This window comes from Callospermophilus lateralis, chromosome 7 (assembly GCF_048772815.1).
Source record: "Callospermophilus lateralis isolate mCalLat2 chromosome 7, mCalLat2.hap1, whole genome shotgun sequence".
Taxonomy (NCBI): Eukaryota; Metazoa; Chordata; class Mammalia; order Rodentia; family Sciuridae; genus Callospermophilus; species Callospermophilus lateralis.
This window is the reverse complement of record NC_135311.1, coordinates 2,926,390-2,951,168: the sequence shown is the minus strand read 5'-3', so window position 1 is coordinate 2,951,168 and position 24,779 is coordinate 2,926,390. Positions and strand designations below refer to the sequence as shown.

The 24,779-nt window shown below is 41.7% G+C and overlaps 1 protein-coding gene across 5 annotated transcripts; it reads right to left on the bottom strand.

Annotated features, from left to right (window-relative positions):
* Nucleotides 1-7: 7 nt before the first annotated feature.
* On the bottom strand, nt 8-23,220 carry Prune1 (prune exopolyphosphatase 1). Of its 5 annotated transcripts, XM_076861803.1 has the most exons (9): nt 23,016-23,220; nt 15,484-15,519; nt 14,235-14,327; nt 12,885-13,087; nt 10,138-10,322; nt 8,615-8,773; nt 7,588-7,682; nt 5,244-5,402; nt 8-1,878 (listed from the first exon to the last, which is right to left on the bottom strand). In XM_076861803.1, the coding sequence occupies exons 3-9, from the start codon at nt 14,271-14,273 to the stop codon at nt 1,450-1,452; spliced, it is 1,269 nt and encodes a 422-aa protein (XP_076717918.1). In that variant the 5' UTR covers nt 14,274-14,327; nt 15,484-15,519; nt 23,016-23,220; the 3' UTR covers nt 8-1,449. The 5 variants fall into 5 exon arrangements, with proteins under 5 accessions (XP_076717918.1, XP_076717917.1, XP_076717919.1 ...); XM_076861802.1 differs by lacking the exon at nt 15,484-15,519; XM_076861804.1 differs by lacking the exons at nt 5,244-5,402; nt 15,484-15,519.
* Nucleotides 23,221-24,779: the final 1,559 nt, after the last annotated feature.

Sequence of the window (24,779 nt, the reverse complement as noted above, 5' to 3'; positions counted from 1 at the left end):
GACCCCAAAGAGGAAAAAAGTCTTTAATATTTAACAAAATGCAAAATAAAGTACCTAAACTACAAAACATAAATTCCTTTGGTTCAGTGATCACACCACTATTTTCACCTTCCAAATGGCTATAGGCTTCATATCCTTAAACTGAACTCAAGAGTGCCCTGTCACACTAGAAGAGGTCATGCCAAAACCATCATGTTTGGTGAAATTGCTGGCAACTTACATGGGGTAGGCAAAAGGAGGAGTGGGTTGATTTGAAGATAAAAAGGAGACTCTACACATGCAGAACAAGTCAGTGGGCAGGAACTTTTTGCTGGGTCACTATGATATGTATGAATTACATCCCTGTACATGCTACATGAGGCTAACTCCCTTGGTACAATCACACATAATTACAATCCAGTGACCCTGAGCATTCCCAGGGAAAACGAAAGAAAAATACAGAGGAGAGAGAAAGGATGGTAGCAAGCAGCACATCACAGAAGACCAGGGAACATCTAGTCTAAACCCTGTTTTACAGATGGGGAAAATGAGACCTAGACACAATTTATGGCAGTATCAGAACTCCATGCTTTCTTTTAACATGAACAAAAATAGAACAAGATGGACAAGAAATTCATAGACCCACTAAGGCAAAGGAGAGACCCAGAATTCTCATTCCACTTCTGCCATCTTTAGGTAAAGTGCCTATGAGGTCTTAGGACCTTCCTCGGTGCCTCCTGAATACTAAAAAAAGTAGATGTCTTCAGTGAGTTTTCAAGATTCCTGTGACTCTAGAACAGAAGGATCTAAAGAAAAAGAGCCAGGCCACCTAATCAGGACAGATGATAATGGCCTCCAACTTGTTCCCAAATTAAGACCTAAAACAGTCACAATAAGCTCAAAATAGAAATTTAGTCATCTCGGAAACACACACCATCACCTAATGGGTGGGCAGAAAGAAGAGTCACGGAGCTGAAATCTCCTGAAGGCTAAAAACTGGAATAAATTTCCTAAGCACACTCTTTTCTATCTAGCTTAAAACAGGTCTTCAATAAACACTGAATGAATAAGTGAATTCATGCAGAGAATGAACATTTGGTTCCATAACCAAATTGGTACTATTCAAGATCCTTACTGAGGGTCCTTTTAGGGTCTATATTCTTCTTATCCCTCTCTGCTAGGACAGTGGGTATATCACATTATGCCCTGACAAATGAAGAGGAAAGTCAGTGCAGATTTAAATAATAAAATTAAATAATACAGCTTGTTGGATAGAGACTGAGGGAAAGGCAGAAAGCCATTAGTGAATCAGCTACTTTCTTTCCCTTCTTTCTCCTCCCAGTTTTATGAGAACAGTACACCAGATCCTGGAGCAATGAACACATGACTGCTGAAATCTCCAAACATCTCAAAACATGCATTTGAGGTGGGTCAAGCAACCTCTCCCACGATCTCTTCCTTTCCCAAGAGTCACTTATTTGACAGGGAGGCAGTGGTAGACTGGGACAGTGAGATCTGACTGCACTTCTCAAAGACTGCCTCAGCCGAGAGCTTAGGCAGCCCCTGATCCAGAGGGCACTCATCCACCAAGCTGTTCATGGGTGTGGGGGGTAGTGGAGGATCCTCCTCATCTTGACTTAGTCGAGAAATCAGAGCATGGCCTGCCCTGTCCAAATCCTTGTCCACCTGTTCCCTGGACACACCCACTGTCTCAGGCTGCCCTGAAGGTATCTTTGTGGAGTCAAAATATGTTGACAGGGCTTCCTGGAGCAGAGGCAGAAGTTTCTTTCGAGAGACCTGGGTATTGCCTTGAAGATAGGCTTGGAGGTTAGGGTGGGTGTTTGGGACAGGGGTCAGCTTCAGAGGTGGAGAATGAGAGCGTTCCAGGACTTCACAGATCTACAGAGGAGACAAGAATGGGAAACAATATATAATGTGGTAAAGCAAAGGGCTGTAGCTTCTAAGTGAGATGCTTGCAACAGAGAAAAAAATTAATTACATCATTTAAACTTCAATTTTACTGCTTGCAATAAAAAAATATTTCTAACATACACAGTATTTTATTTATTTCTTATTTTATTTTTAATATTTATTTTTTAGTTTTTGGTGGACACAACAACATCTTTATTTTATTTTTATGTGGTGCCGAGGCTCAAACCCAGCACCCTGTGCATGCCAGGCGAGCACGCTACTGCTTGAGCCACATTCCCAGCCCTACACAGTATTTTAGAAACAGAACATTTTAGATCACATATATAATTTCGCTCCTCATTAATGAGGAAACCAAAGCAAAATCATGTGAATGCTGGTAGGTTCTGAACCAGAATCCAGAATCCCTGTTTTTACTGTGTGTTGTTGCCAACACACTTGAACTCTGTCCTTAGCTAAATGGGATTAGCTCCTATTCAGAGATCTGGGGAATGACTGAGGTAAAAAGAATGAGTAGAACAAAACAAGGGTGGAAAACAGACAAAGCACAGAGTATGGCCACTTAGAATTATCTTATTTAAAACAACTACCTCATAAGATCTGTATTTCTGGGGCTGGGGATATGATTCAGTGGTACAGCACTTGCTTAGTATGTACAAGGCCCTGCAACACACACACACAAAACAAGATTGGCATTACAATTACCCTCACTTAGGGGTAGAAAAATTGAGACTTAGGAAGATTAGTCAACCTGCCTAAGATCATGGTTTGTATGAAGCAAAAATTACAATTGAATCAGGTTTATCACTAAAGCCAGTGTTCAAATCAATATACTACCCCTAACATAGGAGGAAGAAAGGCAGTTACAGGGCAGATTATAAAAAGGGGACTATTTCTCAACACAGAGGCATCCTGGGCAATGGGAGAAGTCATCAAACATCTGCATGGCTTCAAGACTGGCAGAGAGGGCTGGGGTTGTAGCTCAGTGACAGAGCATTTGTCTAGCATGTGTTAGGCAATGGGTTTGATTCTCAGCACCACACATAAATAAATAAACAATAAACCCCAGCACCACAAAAAAAAAAAAATAAAAAGTAAAAATAATAAAGGTCCATTGACAACTAAAAAGAACAAAGAATGGCAGAGAGGGAAATAGATTTCAGAAGGTAGAAGGGTATTTCTTATAGCCAAAGCACATTTTCCCTCATGACATCATTGGTAAAAGCCACTAAGTTGTGAGCACTTACTTCAAGCCAAGCAATGTATTTTATGTATGATATTATGTTAATGGCCATATCAAACTAACCAGTGGGTGCTGTTATGCTATTTACAGACTCAGAAGTCAATTGACTTGCCTTAACTCAAAGGGCCAATAGTGATAAACTTTGGACAGAAAAGCACATCTACTTGATCAAAAATAAAAACAAACAAACAAAAACTGTTCTTGTAGGGTGTGATATACACACCTGTAATCCCAGGTACTTAGGAGGCTGAGGCAGGAGGATCCCAAGTTCAAAGCCAGCCTCAACAACTTAGTAAGACCCTGTCTCAAAACAAGATAAAAAATTAAATGCTGGGGATATAGCTCAGTGGTAGAGCACTTATCTAGCATGTGTAAGTCCCAGGATGTAAGAAAGAAAGACAGAGCTGGGTATGGTGATACAGGCCTGTAATCCCAGCAATCTGGGAGGCTGATGCAGGAGGATCACAAGTTTGAAGCCAGATTTAGCAACTTAGTGAGGCCCTTAAGCAACTAGTGAGACCATGACTCAAAATAAAAACAAAAAGGGATAGGGATGTGGCTCAGTTGTAAAGTGCCCCTGGGTTCAATCACTGGTATCACAAAGGAGAGAGAGGGAAGGAGGGAGGCTGTGAGGAATGAATGAATAACTGGAGATTTAACCCAAGAGTACTTTACCACTGACAGACATATCATAGCCCTTTAATTTTTTTTTTTTTTAAGATAGATCTCATCGAACTGCTGAGGCTAGACTCAAATTCGCCATCATGGGGCTCAGGATGTGGCTCAAATGGTCGCGCGCTCGCCTGGCATGCGTGAGGCACTGGGTTCGATCCTCAGCACCACATAAAAATAAAATAAAGATGTTGTGGGGCTGGGGATGTGGCTCAAGTGGTAGTGCGCTCGCCTGGCATGCGTGCGGCCCGGGTTCGATCTTTAGCACCACATACAAACAAAGATGTTGTGTTCACCGAGAACTAAAAAATAAATACTAAAAAAAAAAAAAAAAAAAAAAAGTTGTGTCCACCGAAAACTAAAAAATAAATTAAAAAAAAAAAAAAAAAAAAGATATTGTGTCCATCTAAAAACTAAAAAAAAAAAAAAAAAAAAATCCTCCTGCCTCAGTCTCCCAAGTTGCTGGGATCACAGGTGTCTACCACTGTGCTCACAGATATACCTTTTTTATTTTTTTAAGTTGTACATGAACACAATATCTTTGTTTATTTATTTTTATGTGGTGCTGAAGATCGAACCCAGGGCCTCGCATGTGTTAGAGGAGCACTCTACCACTGAGCCACAACCCCAGCCCCCAGATATACGTTTTGTAACAAAGGATTATCTAGACAGCCTTCCAGTTCAGAGCTATAGAACATATATATCTTTAGAGATCCTCACATAGTCCAGGTAACATGTCCCTAGACAACCTTAAATTTACTTTAAAATTTTCCTTTAAGCTAATCAGTAACCAACAGGAATAGAAAGGGGAGGAATTGGAAAAGGTAGCCAAATGGAAGACAGGAAAGAGAACAAACCTGGTCCTTGATCACTTCTCCAGACTGCACATAACACAGACTAATCCCTGCATGGTGAGTAGTAGACAAGGTTTCTCTTTGGTGTTTCTTTCTTTTGTCCTCCTTGCCCCACCCCACCCACCACTGCTGGGGATGGAACCCAGTGCCTCACACAAGCAAGGCCAGTACTCTACCACTAAACTACATATCACCTCTCCCCACACTGTGTTTCTGTCAAAGCAACAGAGCAGAAAGAAAAGAACTGATTTTTTAGAGATGAAGAATTAATGATTAAACCAAGAATCAAGTTCTAACTCCAAATTTATAACATTTCCTTCTAATCACATTTCAAGATCCTTCTAAACAGGACCTGTGTCTCTAATTCTCTTTGGAGCCCCCTTTCGCAATAAGAATATTCACAAATATAGAGTTTAGTAAAAAGCAGAGAAGGGAAGTTCTAGAAAGAGTCAAAGAGCCATTGTGAAAAGGCAAGAACTAAGGACAGCCTTCCAGTGCAGAGCCATGAAACGTGGAGAACATATGGGCAAGTGCTGGGAGGACCTCAAGTTAGGGCAGGGACTCACCATCATTCGAAGGGCCACATGGGGGCAGAAAATAGCCAACTGTCGCACTGGCTCATTATGAGCATTGAAAAAGATAGTCATGGCGACCAGGGCATCATAGCTGTGAGCCTGGCAGAAAGCACTGAGATCTGCAAGCAGGTTGGGCCTCTGCAGAAAGGCCTGAAAGAGAAAAAACGGAGAGGGATGAGGGCTACAGCTTGACCCTTCTTGTCACCATCAATGAAAATTCCTTATGAAGGATTTCTTTGCCTGTTAACTCATGTCTTGTGTTCCATTAAAAAGGTACCTACTATTTAGTATATACACATGCTGGGAGGCAAAAAGAAAGAATGGGTAATATAGGCTTTGGGTTAAGACAGAATTAGTTTGAAAATAATCTCTATTACCTATTAGCTATATGATCAAGGAGACAACATTGCCAAACATATTTGTTTTGGGAAAATTAAAATAAGAAGCCAGGTGCAATGGCATAAGCCTGCTATCCCAGTGGCTTATTTATTATTATGTGGTGCTGAGGATTGAACCCAGTGCCTCACACATGCCAGGCAAGTGTTCTACAACTGAGCTGCAACCCCAGCCCCCAAACAAAAATTTTTAAAAAGAGCTGGGAAGGGCTGGAGTTGTGGTTCAGTGGTAGAGTACTCACCTGGAACGTTTGAGGCACAGGGTTAGATCCTCAGCACCACATAAAAATAAATACAATAAAGGTATTGCGTCTAACTACAACTAAATATATATATATATATATATATATATATTAAAAAAAAGAGCTGGGGATGAAGTTCCGTTGGTAGAGTGCCCCTGGGTTCCAACTGCAGTACCATAAACAAACAAACAAAAAAACCCACCATTATTAAAGTTACATTCTGCCACTCATTCAACAAAATTAACTGTTTGAGACCTGATCTCAAAACAAAACAAAATGAGCTAAGGACATTATCTTAGTGGAGGAATGCTTGTTTAGCATAAGCAAGGCTTATATTCAATCTCGGTACCTGCCTCCACACAAATTAACTGTTACAGATTTTTTTTTATTGTTATTTTTGGGTTTTTCTTTTTTTTAACATTTTTTCACTTGTCAATAGACATTTATTTTATTTATTTATATGTAGTGGTGAGAATCGAACCCAGTGCCTCACACATGCCAGACAAGTGCACTAATGCTGAGCTGCAACCCCAGCCCATTTTGGGGGTTTTTGAGACAGGGTCTTACTATGTTGCCCAGGCAGGCCTTGATCTCTTGGGTCAAGTAATCCTCGCCTTCCAAGGGTCAGGAACTACAAGTGTGTGCCACCAATGCCCAATTGGAGATTTTTTGAGCCTGGGGAAATTATTTCAGTTTGGGTGGTCAGGGAAAACCTCTCAAAACAGGACACATGTGAGCTGAGGCATGAATGATAAGAAGCAGCAAAGAGAATACCAAGTTCAAAGAGCCAGAGTTGAGAATAAACTTAACAGTCTGAGGAAAGAAAAGAGAAAGAAAACCAACGTGGCAGATAAATAGGGCCTTGTAAGTCAAAGTAAGGCTGGCAGATTTTATTTGAAGTACAATGAAAGGGTCTGGGGTTGTGGCTCAGTGGTAGAGCACTCGCCTAGCATGTGCCAGGCTGTGGGTTGGATCCTCAGCACCATGAAACCAGAGCCTTATAGGTCCTAGGCAAGTAGTACACCACTGAGCTATATCCCTAGCCCTTCTATTTATTATTTTGAGATAGGCTCTCATTGAGTTGCCCAGGTTGGCCTGGACCTTGTGATCTTCCTTATGCTTCAGTTTCCTGAACAGCTGAAATTAAGGGATGTGCCACCAAGCCCAACTTAATTTATGTATTAATAAGATCTGGGGTTGGGATTGTGGCTCAGCAGTTGAGTGCTCACCTAGCACATTCGAGTTCTTGGGTTCAATTCTCAGCACCACATAAAAAATATAAATAAAAAATTTAAAAAATCACTCTCATTCTCGTTGCTGTGGGAAAAACGGTTTTTCAGGATGCAAAAGTAGAGACAGGAAATCTAGTATATGGGCTATTACAGAGTATAATGAGAGGTGATGAATTATGAGGGTCACAGAGAAAACAGAATTGAGTAGACGGGCACAGAGATATAGACAGTACAGAGGTGAACCAGTAATGAGGAGCAGAAGAGAAACAGGGGAAGAAGGGGAAGGAAAGGAGAGGCAATGAGGAATGAAACTGATCTAAATATGTTCTATGTGGGTATAAATGTCACATGAATCCCACTATAGTGTATAATTATAATGCACCAATTAAAAAAGAAATGAAGGAGCAAAGTTACATATATAATTTAAAGTTTTCCCTTCCCATCAACATCTGCAACTTGGTCTTACCTCCAGATCCATGTATACTGCACTAATGGCCACTTTGGTACCTTGCCTATGGATGGTCTTCTGGTCCTTTCTCAGTATCTGTTCAGTGTTCAGCCCTAAAAAGTGGATGTAAGACTATGAGTCAAACAGGGAACCCAAGGTCCTAACACCAGGAAGATGAGGACAAGAAAAAGAAAAAAACATAGCCTCTCTTAAGGGCAATGAACAGAGGAGATCACTGAAAATTTAGCCACCCCCCCCACCTGCCGATTTTTCCCTTTTTTTGTACTGTTTTAACTTTCTAAAAGTACATCTGGAGTTTGGTGTTGTGGTACATGCCTATCATCCCAGCTATTTGGAAAGTGAGGCAGAAGATTTTTGTCTGGAATACACAGACACTCTGACTCAAATAAATAAGATCACTCTAAATAAATAAACAAATGGATAAATATTTGTAGGGGGCTGGGGTTGTGGTTAAGTGGTAGAGTACTCGCCTAGCATGAGTGAGGCACTGGGTTTGATCCTGAGCACCACATAAAAATAAAGGAAAAAGTACAAGGCAGACAGTGTTTAAAACAAATATGTAGTACTTTTCATTCTTTCCTTACATCTTTCGTTCTCCTTTTTTACATCAGGTAGTAGTTGAGTAGAAGATAATAGAGGTTTTTTTTTTAGTTCTCTTCCTTTGTCCTTTGTATATTCATTCTAAATGTTTCTTCTGCCTCTCTATCCAATTATATAGCTTTTGCTCTGATAATTTACTTTCCCTCAGTATACTTTATTTATATGTTTTATGTTCTCTGATTAGACTGGAACCTCTAAGACTATTCCTCCTCATTCTTCCTAAGATCCAGGATAAAACATTCCAGTAAGTGATTGATCAGTTCATGATCATACTAATATGATGCCTCCTTTCTCTCTGGTATGAAGTGTAAATCCTTATGCATGCTCTGGAATTGTTTTGATTGCATTCACAAATACAATGAAAAAAGCTTGCCCACTTGCTTTCTCATGTGGGAGGTAGAGAATTCAGCTTGACAATTCATACCTGACACATCAAACTTTGCCTTTTGTAGGAAATCAAAAATGTCATTTCTCTTAGGCAGATCTGGGAAGAGGGCCTCCAGTTTCTCCACGTATTCATTGTCCTTTGGGGTTGCTTTTCCGATTTTAATGTCCATGTTGACACAGTCCAAGATGATGGTTCCTATTGAGAAGGGGGATGGCAGAACTTAAATCATGTGACCTCCACTCACAACCACCGGAACACATATAACCTTCAAATCAAATGGGCACAATACAGAGGAGACTTGCAGGGCAAACTCACTGAAAATAAAACAAGAAACTGGGACTATGTCGTAAGATTTCCAGATCCCAGGCAGGGAAATAGAGAAAAAGTGGAAAGAAAGCCTGAATATCTCAATCCTTGGAGATGCTGCAATCTTGTTACAGAGAGGACATCTTTTTCTTTTTGGTTTGGGGGGTACTGGGAATTGAATCCAGGGGCACTTAACCACTGAATCACATCCCCACTCACCCACCCTTTTTTTCTATTTTTTTAAATATTTTGTTTTAGTTGTAGTTGGACACAATACCTTTATTTATTTTTTATTTTATTTTATTTTATTTTTTTAAAGAGAGAGAGAGAGAATTTTTAATATTTTTTAGTTTTCGGCAGACACAACATCTTTGTTTGTATGTGGTGCTGAGAATTTAACCCAGTGCTTCACATGCACGAGGCAAGTGCTCTACCACTAAGCTATAACTCCAGCCCCCTCAAACCCAATACCCTACACATGCTAGACAAGCACTCTACCACTGAATCCCATCTCTTTTTTATTTTGAGACAGGGTCTCACTAAGTTGCTTAGGGCCTTGCCATATTGCTGGGACTGGTTTCAAACTGTGATCTTCCTGCCTCAGCCTCCTGAGCTGCTGGGATTATAGTGTGTACCACACACACCCAGCCCTTGGACATCTCTTCGGTAGGCCAAATGTCATCAAAGAATTTAAGCTGAAATAAGAGTGTAGTCTAACTCTTTAATTTATTTATTTTTTTTAGTTGAAGATGGACATAATACCTTTATTTTATTCATTATTTTTAATGTGGTGCTATGGATCGAACCCAATGCCTCACATGTACAAGGCAAGTGCTCCACCACTGAGCTGCAACCCTAGGCCCCCTCTCTCTCTTTTTTTTTTTTAATAAATAGAGAAAATGAAAATAAAAAAGGTTAAGAGATTTGCTCCAGGACACATGCCTATTTCCTAGTGGAACTGGTATAAGAATCCATTTTCTGCTTACTTGGCTAGTACTCCTTCCATTAAATACCACAAATAGGAAGCGTCAAGGTTTGCTGTCCTGAGATTCCTTTCTACTTTCTCCAACAAAACATCTCATAGGCCTTTAAATGCCTAATTGTTCCCTGAAATAATTCCATCCTCTGGTATGAACTGAATGGTTTTGAGAGCATATATGGTTAGACTGGAAGAGTCTAGATTTTTCCCACTCTCCCTTCTTTGGGTTGGGAATAGAGAAACTAGTCAGGTCTCAACACCAAACCACCCTTACCATGCAGAAGGGCTGCAGTTTGCCTGTCCAAGATCTCTGGTGCCCCCTGCAGGATTCTCTCAGCCACCAGGGTAGCACAGGACCCCACGAGCTCAACAGAGACATGGCAAAGAGGGCAGTGTTTCTGCTCGATGGGTCGATGGTCTAGCACCTCTACTATGGCCTCTTCTAGAGCTGCATCACTTCTGTGGAGGGGGGAGGGTATGGGAAAAGAGAAAGAAAGATAGGTTATTGATCTTCAAAACCCTCACACCAAAGGAAAGTGCAGATATCCTAGGCTAACAAGTAGACCTGTAGTCACTCCTACTCTGCCTCATTTCTCTCCATTCTTTTCTTTAATGTCATATCTGAAGGGGTATTTAAATAGCATGTAAGTGAATTCTGTGAAGTATCTGCTGCAAATAGCTTGCCCACATAAATGTTGTACATTTTTTTCTTTTTTGGTGGGAGGGTATAATGGAGATTAAACCTAAGGGCTTAACCACTGAGCTGTACCCCCAGTCTTTTTTATTTTTTTATTTTGAGACAGGGTCTTGCTAAGTTGGTAGGGCCTTGCTAAGTTGCTGAGGCTGGCCTCAAACCTGCAATCCTCCTATCTCAGGCTCCTAAGTTGCTGGGATTACAGGCATGTGCCACCATGCCTGGATCCAATTGACATTTGATACTCAACATTAAAATCTTGCCTAATAAAAGCTATGGGTAAAGACAAAAAATAAATAAATAAATAAAATCTTGCCTGTTTCTCAATTCCCTCAATACTCAAATTCCACATAGGTGACGAGGTCCTAGGGCTTCTCTTCATGCCTTCCTTTTCAGCCCTCAGCTATTGTCTTGTTCTAGGCCCTCCATAGCTTTCATCTGGACTACTTCAACAGTCTCTTAACCAAACACCTGCCTCCAGATAAAGGCCCTCCTAAGCTATTCTTCACAAAGCTGCCTGAATTTAAAGTAAAAAAGCAAATTTGATTGCCAGGACCTAGAATAAATATAATTCACAAGTTCCCCACTGCCTAAATCAGTCTAATTCCCCCTGCCTACCTCTTTAGTCTTATCTTTTTCCACATTCTCCTTTTCCCTCCTATTTTATGCTCTGGCTCTGCAAAACAAATTTCACTTTCCCTAACTCACCATGCTACTTCATACCTGCCTGGCTTTGCTTCTATTAATTACTTCTTCTGCCTGGAACACTTCCTAATGCCTTCCCTCCTTATTCAGGGAGCAAACACCTGAGATCAGGGGTCAATTCTGCTACAAAACCTTTCCTAATGCCCTCAATTCCCTTCTAGTATAATGAATAATTCCATCCTTCATGTACCTACTGTCCCTAGAATGAAAATCACTTGTTTCCCACCCATTACAATGATCTATTTACCCAATTTCCTCTTCCTGACTGTAAGCTTCATGAGAAGGGAACCCTGACTTTCATCCTCTAAGAGTTTATTAATGCATGAATGCATAGCTCATCCATGCTATCAAGCTTTGTCATTTTCTGCTACAATTACAGGATGCTCAAGGAAAAATATCATACATTTTAAAGGCCAGAGAGCGTGATTCAGTGGTGGAGCACTTGCCTAGTACATATGAGACCCTGGGTTCTATCCCCAGCACCACAAAAAACCCAAAATACATTTTTCCCCCCCCAGGTACCAAAAAGGATTGAACTCAGGGGCACTCAACCACTGAGCCACATCCCCAGCCCCATTTTTGTATTTAGAGACAGAGTCTCACTGAGTTGCTTAGCGCCTCACCATTTCTGAGGATGGCTTTGAACTTGTGAGCCTTCTGCCTCAGGCTCCCAAGCTACTGGAATTACAAGAGTGTGCCACTGTGCCCGGCCCAAAATACATTTTAAGATTAGCAGGAGTCAGACAGACTTAGGCAAATCTCATACCCATGTTATGTTTTTGGCAATTTTTTTCCAATCATAAATTAGGGGTTGGAATTATTATAGAAGTACACATTTTTCAAATACACTCAAATGAGACATTTATAGACTTTACCATGTTATTCTGAAGTTACCATGAATTTATGTAGGAAATATGGTCACTTACTAACCTTTTAAAAATTAAAAACATAGTTCCAACAATTTTTTAAAGGCCTATATTATAATAAATCTGCCACAAAATATTGCAATGATGATACCAAAGGCAGATTTAAATGACCTTTGAGTTATTCTGTAGTTTGAGCTCAAAATGTTCCTATTTCTCTGCTTTGTTTCTTTTTTTTTTTAATTTTTTTTTTTATTGTAGTTGTAGATGAATAGCATAGCCTGCCTTTATTTTATTTATTTATTTATTTTTTTAAGAGAGAGAGAATTTTTTAATATTTATTTTTTAGTTTTCGGTGGACACAACATCTTTATTTTATTTTTATGTGGTGCTGAGGATCGAACCCAGCGCCCCGCTCATGCCAGGCGAGCATGCTACCGCTTGAACCACATCCCCAGCCCCATATTTTATTTGTTTATTTTTATGCAGTGCTAAGGATCCAACTCACTGCCTTACCTGTGCCAGGTAAATATTCTGCCACTGAGTTATAGCCCCAACTCTGTTATGTCTTTATGCTATAAACAAACATATAACTGGAGAACTGACATTATTTCCTGTTGAATTTCTGTATCAAATATGATCAATCAGTTATAATTAATCTTTAAGATCGCTAAAAGCAAAGACTCTTCCTTTATTTATATCTCATTCATCAGAGTCCAATGTGGTACATAAGTATGAATTTAATTTCCACCTACTTACTTGGGTAAGACATGATGGTCAACAAGGATGAGGGTAAGTTGGCCAGCCTGGTGCAATGCATGGAGATCAATCTCATCCCGAAAAATCAAGATAGTTTCGGGAATTTGAATCTTCTGAAGGAAGAAGACATTGTCACCTCGTAGAGGTAGCTCAGAACGTTTTATATTTAAAACTGGTATAAAGACTTCCTCAGCTTCATTCGTCTGAATAGAAAAGTGAAAAGACAAGTTTTGGGATAGGAAAAAGTACCAAAATTGGGCTGAGGTTGTAGTGCAGTAGTACAGCATGTACTTAGCATGCATGAGGCCCTGGATTCAATCCCCAACACCAAGGGAACAAAAGTAACAAGACAATTGGAACCAAAGGAGACATGATCTTGAATAAGCTACTACCTTTCTCAAAGTCACAATTACCTACTCCATAAAAATAAAAGGATGCTTTTTTAGTTTTTAGGTGGTAAGGATTGAATTAAGGCCCTGCACATGTTAGCATGTGCTCTATCACTAGTTTGTACCCCCATCCCCAAAAGGATGGCTCTTGCCCTCCCTCCTTCTTGGTTATAACATGAAAGCCAATAAGGCAACTCATAGTAAAGACCTAGTTCTAGATGCAATGCACAGAGAAAAAAAAAAAATTTTTTTTTCAGTCCTTAAGAGTTATCCTGGGCTGGGTGGCGCACACCTGTAATCCCAGTGGCTCAGGAGGCTGAGACAAGAGAACTGCGAGTTCAAAGCCAGCCTCAGCTAAAGCAAGGAGCTAAGCAACTCAGTGAGACCCTGTCTCTAAAAATAAAATACAAAACAGGGCTGGGGATGTAACTCAGTGGTTGAGTGCCCCTGAGTTCAATTCCCAGTACCCACCCCGAAAAAAAAAAAAAAAAAAAGTTAGCTGGCCAAGAAGAATACCCACTAGATGACTGACACCCCTAAGGAACTCATAATAATTTGAATATTGCTTTATGGTTTACATATCCCTCAAAACTTATTTACCAGCCAGGCACACTGGCAAATGCCTGTAATCAGGAAGCTGACAGGAGAATCACGAGTTCAAAGCCAACCTCAGCAACTTAGCGAGGCCCTAAGCAACTTAGCAAGACCCTATCTCTAAATAAAATATGAAAAGGACTGGGGTTGCTCAGTGGTTAAAGTGTCCCTGGGTTCAATCCCCATTAAAAAAAAAAAATTATTTACCCATTTTCTTCCCCTCACAGTAACACTGAAAAGTATGGTGACATGAGAATCAGCAAAGTTAAGGGATTTAACTTACCCAAGACTAAATGCTGGTAAATAGCGGAGCTGGTCTTGAATTTAAATTTTTTCATTCTAAGGGGCTCTGTTCCTAGGTACTTACCTTTGTCAGATAAAAAGCCAGAGCAAGAGCAGACACCATGGAGTCCAAGTCACAGGCTTCATTTCCCAGTACAACATGTAGATGTCTGGACTCCTGGAGAGGAAAGAGAGGTGGAAACTGACAAAAGCATCTCCATCTTTCTCCATTTACCTATACACGTCCATTTACTGATCTTCACAGAGGAGGGTGAGACACAAAATCTCCTGGGTCCTCACTTTATGGATGAAGAGATGAGCAGAGGGTCTGTTTACCTAAGCTTTAAGCATTCCACACACATCCAGTGGGGCAAAAGTGCTCCTTCCTCACTAGTAAACTGTTTTCTTGAATGTTAACTTACAGAAGAACAGTGAATAATTCTGCTTTCTTATGCTTCAAAAGTATAACATTAGGGTAGATAATATATAGAGAGTTTACCACTCTCTGCCTCCAATTTTAAAATAGATAAAATGACCCTTATACTTCTAAATCAAGAGAATAGGTGAAGAGGCTTTAAAAATAAAGGTAAAAATAAGATCAAGTCCATTATCCAGTTGTCCAGGTAAACTATGCCTGCCCTGAGAAGCCCCAAAGATAACTATATATAACTGACATCTCTCACAACCCAAAAAGCAGATTCAGATTAAAGCAAGAACAGCTGCTGCTGCTGGAACTTTTATTTTTAAAGCATTGAAAAGTCCAGCTGCTGATAGAACTCCTAGGAGCAAAGGATAGCTACTATTATTAAACTTGTTCTTCTCCATCTGTTTAGTAATCAGTTTTAAATACAACACACTTAGACTGCAGTGCCTACAATAGCAAAGACAGGGTTCTTTTTTTGGCTTTGCTTTTATTAAATGTTATTGAGTGTGTCAAGCATTATTCTAACATTTTTACATGCATTAACTAACCATTTAGTTCTCAAAACAACCCAATGAGGCACATACTTAAAGAGTTATTATTTTAGCCAGGCATGGTGGTATAAGCCTGTAATGTGTTATTTGGAAGGCTCAGGCAGGAGGATTACAAGTTTGAGACCAGAATGAGCAACTTAGAGAGATGCTTTCTCAAAATAAAAAATAAAAATAAATGAAAAGAGATGGAAATGTAGCTCAGCAGTACAGTTCTTGCCTAGTAGACACCAGTCCCTGGTTCAATCTCAGTACCACAAACACAAAAAATATTATTGTTTTATTCTAAGAATGACCATTATTTTGGGTGAAATAAAAACATAAAGCTTATGACTTAGTTTAGGGCACAATAATTCTCTTACCAGTTTTTATTTTTGAACTTCTATCTCACTCTGCTTCTGAGAGGATGAGATGAGAAAGACAAAATAAGACATACTAGTTATAGCAGGATTTCTTAATTTTGGTATTACTGTTATTTCAGACTGGCCTACTTCAAGATTATGAAAGCCTCATCACTAATCATTATTTTGATTTGATATAAATCAAAACCAGTAAGATTTACCTCTTCCCAGATAGAAGGGATATTATCAAAAAGGCAAATAATTAACATGCTGGTCAGGATGCTGGTGGGGAATATAAATCAATAAAAGTCATCATCAAAAACCATATGGAAGTTCCTAAAAAAATCAGAGATTGAACTACCAATGATCCAGTAATCCCACAACTCAAATCAGTATGTCAGAGACATCTGTTAATTGCATGTTTATTGCAACACTATTCACAATAGTAGTCCAGATATGAACTCGACCTAAGTATACATTCACAGATGAATGGATAAAAAAAAGTACTGTGAAAAAAAAATAAAGAAGAAAGGAGAGAGGGAATGAAATGTGGGGCTAGGGATGTAGCTAAGTAGTAGGAGGGAAGGAAAAGAGGGAGCAAAAAAAGGAAGAGGAAAGAAGGTTGGGTAAGTGGGGCTGGGGATGTGACTCCCTAATACAGTGCTTGCCTAGCATGCATGAGGCCCTGGGTTTGGTCCCCAGCACCACAAAAAAAAAAAAAAAAAAAATGTGGTAAAAAAGAATGAAATTGTCCATTTGCAGCAACATGGATGGAACTGGAAGACATTATATGACATGAACTATGTCAAGCACAGCAAGACAAATACCACATATTCTCACCTATATATGGAAGCAAAAAAGTTGACCTCAAAGAAAGAGAGTAGATCTCAGATCCTGAGATGGGGAGAGAGGATGGTGAAAGGATGGTTAACAGGTAAAGGGATGCAGTCAGATACACAGGAGGAGTAACCTCTAAAGTTCTGTAGCACAGTAGGATAACTACTTTGATAAAAATTATTTGAATATTTCAAAATAGCCAGTAGTGAGCATTTTGAATATTCCCAATATAAAGAAATGACGGCATATACAAGGACCTAGGTTTGATCCCCAGCACCACAAAAAAAAAGATGGAGGGTAGCACATAGCACAGTTGTAGAGTGCTCGCACAGTTATGTGCAAGACTGTAGGTTCAATCCCTGGCATCAAAAAAATAGAGAGATGATAAATATCTGAGAGAGAAATAATGGATTATATATTTGTATTAGAATATCATACTCTACCCCAAAAAATATGTACAATTATTTTGTCTCAAAAAAAAAAAGCATGGTGGTGCATGCCTGTAAACCCAGCAACTTGGGAGGCTGAGGTGGGAGGATTGTGAGTCCAAAGCTAGCCTCAGTAACTTAGTGAAGTCCTAAGAAACTCAAAGACCCTGTCTCTAAATAAAATATTTAGGGCTAGGGATGTGGCTCAAGAGGTAGCGCGCTCGCCTGGCATGCGTGCGGCCCATGTTCTATCCTCAGCACCACATACAAACAAAGATGTTGTGTCTACCAAACACTAAAAAATAAATAAATAAATACATACATACATAAATAAATAAATAACATATTTTAAAAGGGCTGGGGATGGGATGTGGCTCAATGGTTAAGTATCCCTGGGTTCAATTCCCAGTACAAAAAAAAACTGTGGCATGATAATGCATGTTGGTAATCCCCAGCAGCAACTTAGGAAGCTTAGGTATGAGGATCACTAGTTCAAGGCCAGCCTCAGCAACTCAGGAGACCCTGTCTCAAAAAAAGGGTGGAGGGCTGGGGATGTGGCTCAAGTGGTAGCATGCTTGCCTAGCATGCGTGAAACATGGGTTCGATTCTCAGCACCACATAAAAATAAAATAGTGTGTCCACCTAAAACTAAAAAAATAAATATAAAAAAAAGGGTGGAGATAAATAAATATAAAAATAAATATAAAAAAGGGGTGGAGATAAATCCCCAGTACCACGCGTGTGTGTGTATTGCCAAGGCCCATTCATATTGATAACACTATGAAGGAGTGAGTCTTTTAACATTAAATCCTTCGCCAAAGCAATAAGAGAATTCTGTACCCAAGACCCCAGTCCTATGACTCCTTTGACTTACAATTCCTACTAGAATTATACTAGAGTAGGTTCCTCTGTTTCCTGCAAACCATGAACTTCCCAGATGACTCTGGAACAAAGTGACAGCAAAATACTTGAGCTAAGTGACTGCAGAGATAACTTGCTCACTGAAGCAGTAAAAGGGCTCCTATGTTTTCTAAAAAGGGAACTACATAAACTACATAAAACACTGCTGGGTACAAGGTGGTCCTCGGAGAACCTTTCCAAAACTCTTTTACAATAGTGCAGCTTCACTATAAGTGGCAACCGAATCAGGATCAGTCAGATCCCTGGCATGAAACCAAGACAAAGAAAAGCAGAAAGCAGGAACCAAATACAACTTTGCAGTTCTGAAGTGGAGATATGATCTCCAGAGCAAGGTGAACAAGTAACCCTTTGAGCTCAGTCCAGCCCAGACAGCAACCAACAGAAATGCTTACAAATGGATACTCAGAAACTTGTGGCACATCTTGGAACTCGGGTGACCAAGGGAGGCGGTAGAATTCTTTTCTCCGTCATCACCCACCATTACCCAAGTCCAGCTGGACTATTCACCACCCCCAAACCATGATGTGCACATTCCCCACCCTGCCCTTTCTTTGCATTATTTGTTCTCTAAAAGCAGAAATGCCGCTTGAAAAGATCACAAACTCTGGTTGAATCCCAGCTGTTTCTACTATTTCTAGTGGACTCTGGCTTCTTTAAGCCTCATTTTCCTATGTAAAAGTGGTAACCAAGTTCATGAAGTGCCTACTCTGTAAATACTAAAGACATACTCGGTTCCACTTCTTCTTTCTCTACTCCTCTCCCTGTCCATGCCAGTTCTACTTACATGCCCCCTTTCTCTGGGAAGCCTTCCTTACCATTCAGACCAAAGCAATCCTCTCTCTCAAACACTCCATTTTCCAGCACTGTGGTTCTTAGATGGAACATAACTTCTATGGTAAAGGGCTTACTGTCCAGTTCTCCCGTCCCCGTACGGAGGCAACACAGCAGGGCTCAACCACAGAACCACATCCCAGCTCTTTTTATTTCTTGAGACTAGGTCTCTTATAAATTGACCAGGTTGACTTTGAACTTGTAATTCTCCAGCCTCAGCCACCAGAGTTGCTGGGATAACAGATGTCAACATCCTATCTGGTTCACTTTTGGGTGGCTGTGTATCCCCCCTAATCCTTAACATAGTTTAAGAGCTAGCTTACTATATACTTTGTTATTCACATGAGGGACAATTTTAAGAACAAAAAGGAGTGCCAGGAACAGTGGTGCATGCCAATAATCCTGACTTGGAAGGCTGAGGCAGGAGTATTGCAAGTTCCAGGCCAGCCTCAGCAATTTAGACTCTGCCTAAAAATAAAAAATTAAAAGGGGGAGCTGGGATTGTGGCTCGGTGGTAGAGCACTCGCCTAGCACATGCGAGGACCTGGGTTCAATCCTCAGCACCACATAAAGATAAATAAAATAAAGGTACCGTGTTCAACTACAACTAAGAAATAAATATTTAAAAATTAAAAGGACTGGGATTACATAGCTCAATAGTAAAGTGCCCTGGGTTCAATCCCTAGTTTCTTTAAAAAAAAGAAAAAAGAAAGAAAAAGAAAAAAAAGAAAGCAGGTACTCTCAATGAGTTTTCTCTTAGCTTGAAAAAACTGACTATCTGGCCAAAATAGGTAGATGGAAGTCCAACTTATAGTGATCCATTCTATTCTTCTTTTTTCTTTTTTTGTGTATCAGGGATTAAACTCAGGGGCACTCAACCACTGAGCCACACCTCCAGCCCTTTTTTCTATTTTATTTAGAGACAGGTGTGGTAGACCACAACTTCGTGTGACCAGCAGACAGGGTCTTGCTGAGTTACTTAGGACCTCACTAAATTGCTGAAGGCTGGCTTTGAACTCTCAATCCTCCTGCCTCAGCCTCCGAAGACACAGGGATTATAGGCATGCAACACCATACCCGGCTCTCCTCTTCATTTAACAAAAATCTATGAAACTTCAGGCCAATCCTCCATCAGCTCAAAGCACAGGCCAAACAGCCTTAGTTTTCTGACCATCACATGGAGAATTCAAGAAAACTATAGTTACATTTAACAGTATGAAAAAAATCGAGCTATAAATGGAAGAAATACAATCTGAGAACACAGTATAAACTTTTTTTCCCTTAAAAATAAAAAAGACTCAATGTTTAAATGACTCATCCTGATTTTTTTTTTTTTTTTTTTTTTTTTTGTGTGTGTGTGTGTGGCGTCAAAGGGAGTAGAAAGGGGATTTAGGGCTGGCAAAGTAAACCACTTCCCTTCTGAAGCTGAATATGATCTGATAAATACTCTAAAAAAGTTGATGAGGGATGAGGGAGGAAAACACACAAACAAAAAAACAAGACAGAGCCAGAGACAAACCCTCACAGCAGAGCAAAATGGGACTGATACTAATATCAGGATTACAAATTTCTTTTTTTTTCTGGTGCTGGAAATTGAACCCAGGGCCTTGTGCATGCATGGCAAGCACTCTACCAACTGAGCTATATCCCCAGCCCCAGAACTACAAATTTCTTTTCTTCTTTTGTTTAAGAAAGAGCTTTTTTAAAAAGCATTTTGCTGTAGTTGGACACAATACCTTTACTTCATTTATTCATTTTTATGTGATGCTGAGTATGGAACCCAGCGCCCCACACCTGCTAGGTGAGCGCTCTACCACTGAGCCACAATCTCAGCCCCAGAAAGAGCTTTTTTTTTCTTTTTTCTATAACTTTTTTTTTCATATTTATTTTTTAGTTGTAGTTGGACACAATACTTTTATTTTATTTATTGTATGTGGTGCTGAGGATCGAACCCAGGGCCTCGCATGTGCTAGGCGAGCACTCTACCACTGAGCCACAACCCCAGCCCTATAACTTTATTTTATTAACTTATTTTTATGTGGTGCTGAGGATCAAACCCAGTGCCTCACACAGCCAGCCAGCCACTCCTTTCTGCCTCATACCTGAGAAGTATACACAGTTATCTAAAACTTCTGGAGCTTTTGTTCCTAGATTAATCACCTGAATTTGACTGTAGTCCCACCCTGAAGAAAGATTTCTCTCTCCTAGAAGTGAAAGATGTCACCTGAATAGGACATTTAGTTAAACAGGATTTCTGGGTACATCCTATTGTCACTGTGGTAGAACCTATAGAAAATTTTTGTTATCAAGCTAAAAATATGCTATCAGCTGGGTGCAGTGTGCATACATGTAATCCCAGTGGCTCTGGAGGCTGAGGCAGGAGGACCACAAGTTTGAGACCAGCCTCAGCAACTTAGGGAGGCTCTACACAACTTAGCGAGATCCTGACTCAAAAATTAAAAAGGGCTGGGGATGTAGTTCAGTGGTAAAGTACTCTTGGATTCAATCCCCAGTACCAAAAATAATTAGATAAGTAAAATTTAAAAATGGATCAACAGGAGACTTGGCTGGATTATCAACTATCTCTATCCTGTGCAAAAGCCAAGCATTCACAATTTCCTGAGAAGTGATATTTAAACTATCACGTAACAGAAACATTCAAACTAAACGATGTGCCTGTCTAAATATGCCTTTCTTTATATAAGAAATATATATTCCTGGGTGGCCCCAGGAAATAGATGGGAAGAAAAGAAGAAAAGGGATCTTCATCTTCTTCATTTCATATTCTTTTTGTACTTAGTGCAGTATAATCAAAAGCAATGTAAACCTCAGGCATCTGCCAGTAGGTCGAATAAGCAGTTTACTCTCCGTTGTTCTTATTTTCTCTTTTCTCTAAGACCTGTCCAAGCTTGGCTCCGCTGACAGTTCTAAGATACAATCTCACCAGTTTGGAAAGAAAGCTCTAGATCTTGCTCTTTGGGAGATGAATGCAGAGAAAGAAAAGCCAGGATACCAGGAATATTGGGGAGGGACAAGTTTTTTCCCAGCTTTATAATGCTGTAGAGATGTACAGCTGCGGGGAGGGGCCTGTGGAAGGGAGATGCGGGAAAGCCGATGCCTGCAAAAAATTGTTTTTAGGTTCAAAGGCTCTTGGTCAAACAGTGGCAGAGAGCAGTCATTTGAGTTACTGGAGGGAAAAAAGCCATCCACTTACAATGGTGGCACAAAAACTCTGCATCAGTCTTCCAGTAATAATTGGTTCTAAATTGCCTTATGCATTTAAACACTTTTCCCCAAATATGTTTTTCACAAGGAAAACTTCAGGATAAGAGAACATTCACGGGCTGGGGATGTGGCTCAAGCGGTAGCGCGCTCGCCTGGCATGCGTGCGGCCCGGGTTCGATCCTCAGCACCACATACAAACAAAGATGTGCCTGCTGAAAAACTAAAAAATAAATATTAAAAAATTCTCTCTCTCTCTCTCCACTCTCTCTTTAAAAAAAAAAAAAAGAGAGAGAGAGAGAGAGAGAGAGAACATTCATTTAAACCACATGAGGAATTGGGTGACTTTTAGGTATGTTGAAGATCAGAATGTACTTCCCACGGGAATTTGTAGAGTTAAAGATACCTTGGCCAGGCGCGGTGGCACGTGCCTGTAATCCCAACGGCTGGGAGGCTGAGGCAGGAGGATCGAACTTCAGAGCCAGACTCAGCAATGGCGAGGCACTAAGCAACTCAGTGAGACCCTGTCTCTAAATAAAATACAAAGCAGGACTGGGGTGTGGCTCAGTGGTCGAGTGCCCCCCGAGTTCAGTCCCTGGTTACCCCTCAACCAAAAAAAAAAAAAAAAGATATCTTTAAGGGAGACGTGCTCAGCCTCGTGTGTTGTTTCTCCAGGGCAGTATGACTCAAAAGCGGCCCCGGTGACCGCCGGTCGTTCCTGTCTGGCTAGCTTTTTGCTGCTGCTGGGGACAAGAGCCTGATGCAGCATGGCAGTCAACAGGGCTGGGAGGGCCCACCGGCCCAGAGGCACCCACCGGAGTCCCGCAGTCGTGCTGGGGCCCACGCCTTCAAGCTTCCCGAGACTCGCGCACGTTAAGCCAGACGCCGCGGCAGAGGGCGGCCGAGCCGACGCGCGGGTCCCACGTCGGGCTTACACAGGGGGAAGCCAGCACCCGACGCCGCCGGCACGGGCGTCCGCAGCCCGCGAGGCGCAGCGGCGAGGGGCCCTGGCACTCGTCTCGGGTGGGCGGCGCAGGGCCCGGCGGCAGCAGGCCGGGGAGTCCGACCAGAGCCGGACCAGGACTCGGCTCCGCGCTCCCGGCGGGCCGCGAAGGACGAGGACCCCGAATCGGGGCCCGGGAGCGGCCTCCTGCATGAGCTGGTGTTTGCTCCCCACGCTCCAAGCCCAGCCAGACCCCGGTCTCTCTCGCCACTCGGAGACCCCCGCACACGGCCCGTCTGCGTCTCCACACCCTACACGTCCACGCTTCCCGGACCCCATCCTCGTTCCTCAGCCAGACAGGGATCCGTTACCTGCAGAGCAGCTCGACAACCCTGCAGGTAGTCCTCCATGGTGAAGTCCAAGGTGCGCCACCGCCCCTCGCGGAGGAGCGGTTACCCAGCGAGTGTACCCCACCCAGGACTCAAAGGCCAGAGGCCAGTGTCAGTAGGCGGGACTCGAACCCGCCAAACAGAGACTTGGCCTCCGACCCCGAGAGGAAGTGCGTAACCCGGCGACCCCGGAGGCCGACACCGCCCCGCCTCCCCCCCCACCCCCCACCAGCGCCCAGAGACTCAAGGGACGTCCCTCCGGAAGGGGAGGGGAGTGGCGCAAGGCGTCCTGGGAAACGTAGTCCAGAAACTCCGAGATGACCCCAACAATTGAGGGAAGGAGAATTTTCTCAAGTGATTTGACACACAAATGTGTATGCGTCATAGTCACTCATCTTTTGGCATCTGAACTCACTCTTCCAGATATGGCTAAGTATAGCATCTTTCCATATATTACACCAAGCATCTGGCTGACGTTTTAAATTATAACATGGCAAACGGCTCTCCATCTTCCTTTCTCAAATTTTCCCTTTCACCAAATTGACCCGTTGCCGCCGATTTTGTGGTTGTCCATGCTAGAAAAGTATTAGGATAATCTTTGACACCTCTTCTTTACTTAATACCTACAGTCTTGCCAACTCCTGCTTCCTTTCAAACTCTACAGCCTCACACCACGCGGTGGCGCGCACCTGTAATCCCAGCGGTTCAGGAGGCTGAGGCAGGAGGATCAGGAGTTCAAAGCCAGCCTCAGCAAAGCCCAGGCGCTAAGCAACTCAGTGAGACCCTGTCTCTAAATAAAATATAAAATAGGGCTGGGGATGTGGCTCAGTGGGTCTAGTGCCCCTGAGTTTAATCCCCGATACCTGCCCCCGCCAAAAAAAAAAAAAAATCTACAGCTTCACAAGAATTTCATTCTTTCCGTGGACTGTTGTAACCTTGGCTCTCTGCTCCTAGCCTCCCTCCTTGTTCCAACTGCTGTTTCAGTCTTTCAGACTTGCCTAAAGTCTTAGCCTGTGGTGGCTGTGTTCGGAGGGCCCTTCAGAATGTACAGCGAAGTTCCAGCTTCCCTTAATAACTGCCACTTTCCAGACCCAGGGTATTGCAGAGTACTGCCAAGAAAAGGTTCCCCTCATGATCAAATATTCCTTTAAAAAAAAAAAAAAAAAAACAAGTACTGAACCCAGGGGTGCTTTATCACTAATCCACATCTCCAACCCTTTTAAAATGTTTTCAATCTTGAGACTTGAGACAGGGTCTCACTCTATTGGTTAGGGCCTATGTTGGCCAGGCTGGCCTCAAACTTGCCATTTTTCTACTTAAGTCTCCCTTGTTGCTGGGATTATAGCATGATCCATCACACTTGCCTCTGTTCCCTCATTTATTAATCTATGTCTTTATTTCCTACCTCCAGCCTCACCCAGCTTTTCCTCTTCCCTGAGCTGGAAGACGAGAGGAGGAGGTGACGTCTAAGAAGCTGAGGCCTGTAGGAAACAAGAACCAGCGCACAGGCCCTTGTGTCTCCTCTTATTCTACTGGGTCTCCTGCTGTGCTCTCCACCCAGGACCTGCTGCCTCTGTGCACTACTAGGTGCACAGCCCAACCAGTGTCATTTCTAAACTAAGAAAGGAAGGAAGGGAGGGAGGAAGAAAAAAAAAGAACTTAAAAAAAAAGATACAGGGAAGACCTAGAAAGGAGCCCTCTAAAGGCTCCCAGAGAGACAGGAGCAGATTTTTTTTTTTCCTTTTT

Coding starts and splice junctions, on each gene's coding strand:
- Prune1 (XM_076861802.1), bottom strand. CDS start 23,054: ATGGAGGACTACCTGCAGGGTTGTCGAGCTGCTCTGCAG. Junction 13,088..14,234: donor TGGCTTTTTATCTGACAAAG/GTAAGTACCTAG, acceptor TTTTCTATTCAG/ACGAATGAAGCTGAGGAAGT. Junction 7,683..8,614: donor GGCAAAGTTTGATGTGTCAG/GTATGAATTGTC, acceptor TCCACTTTTTAG/GGCTGAACACTGAACAGATA.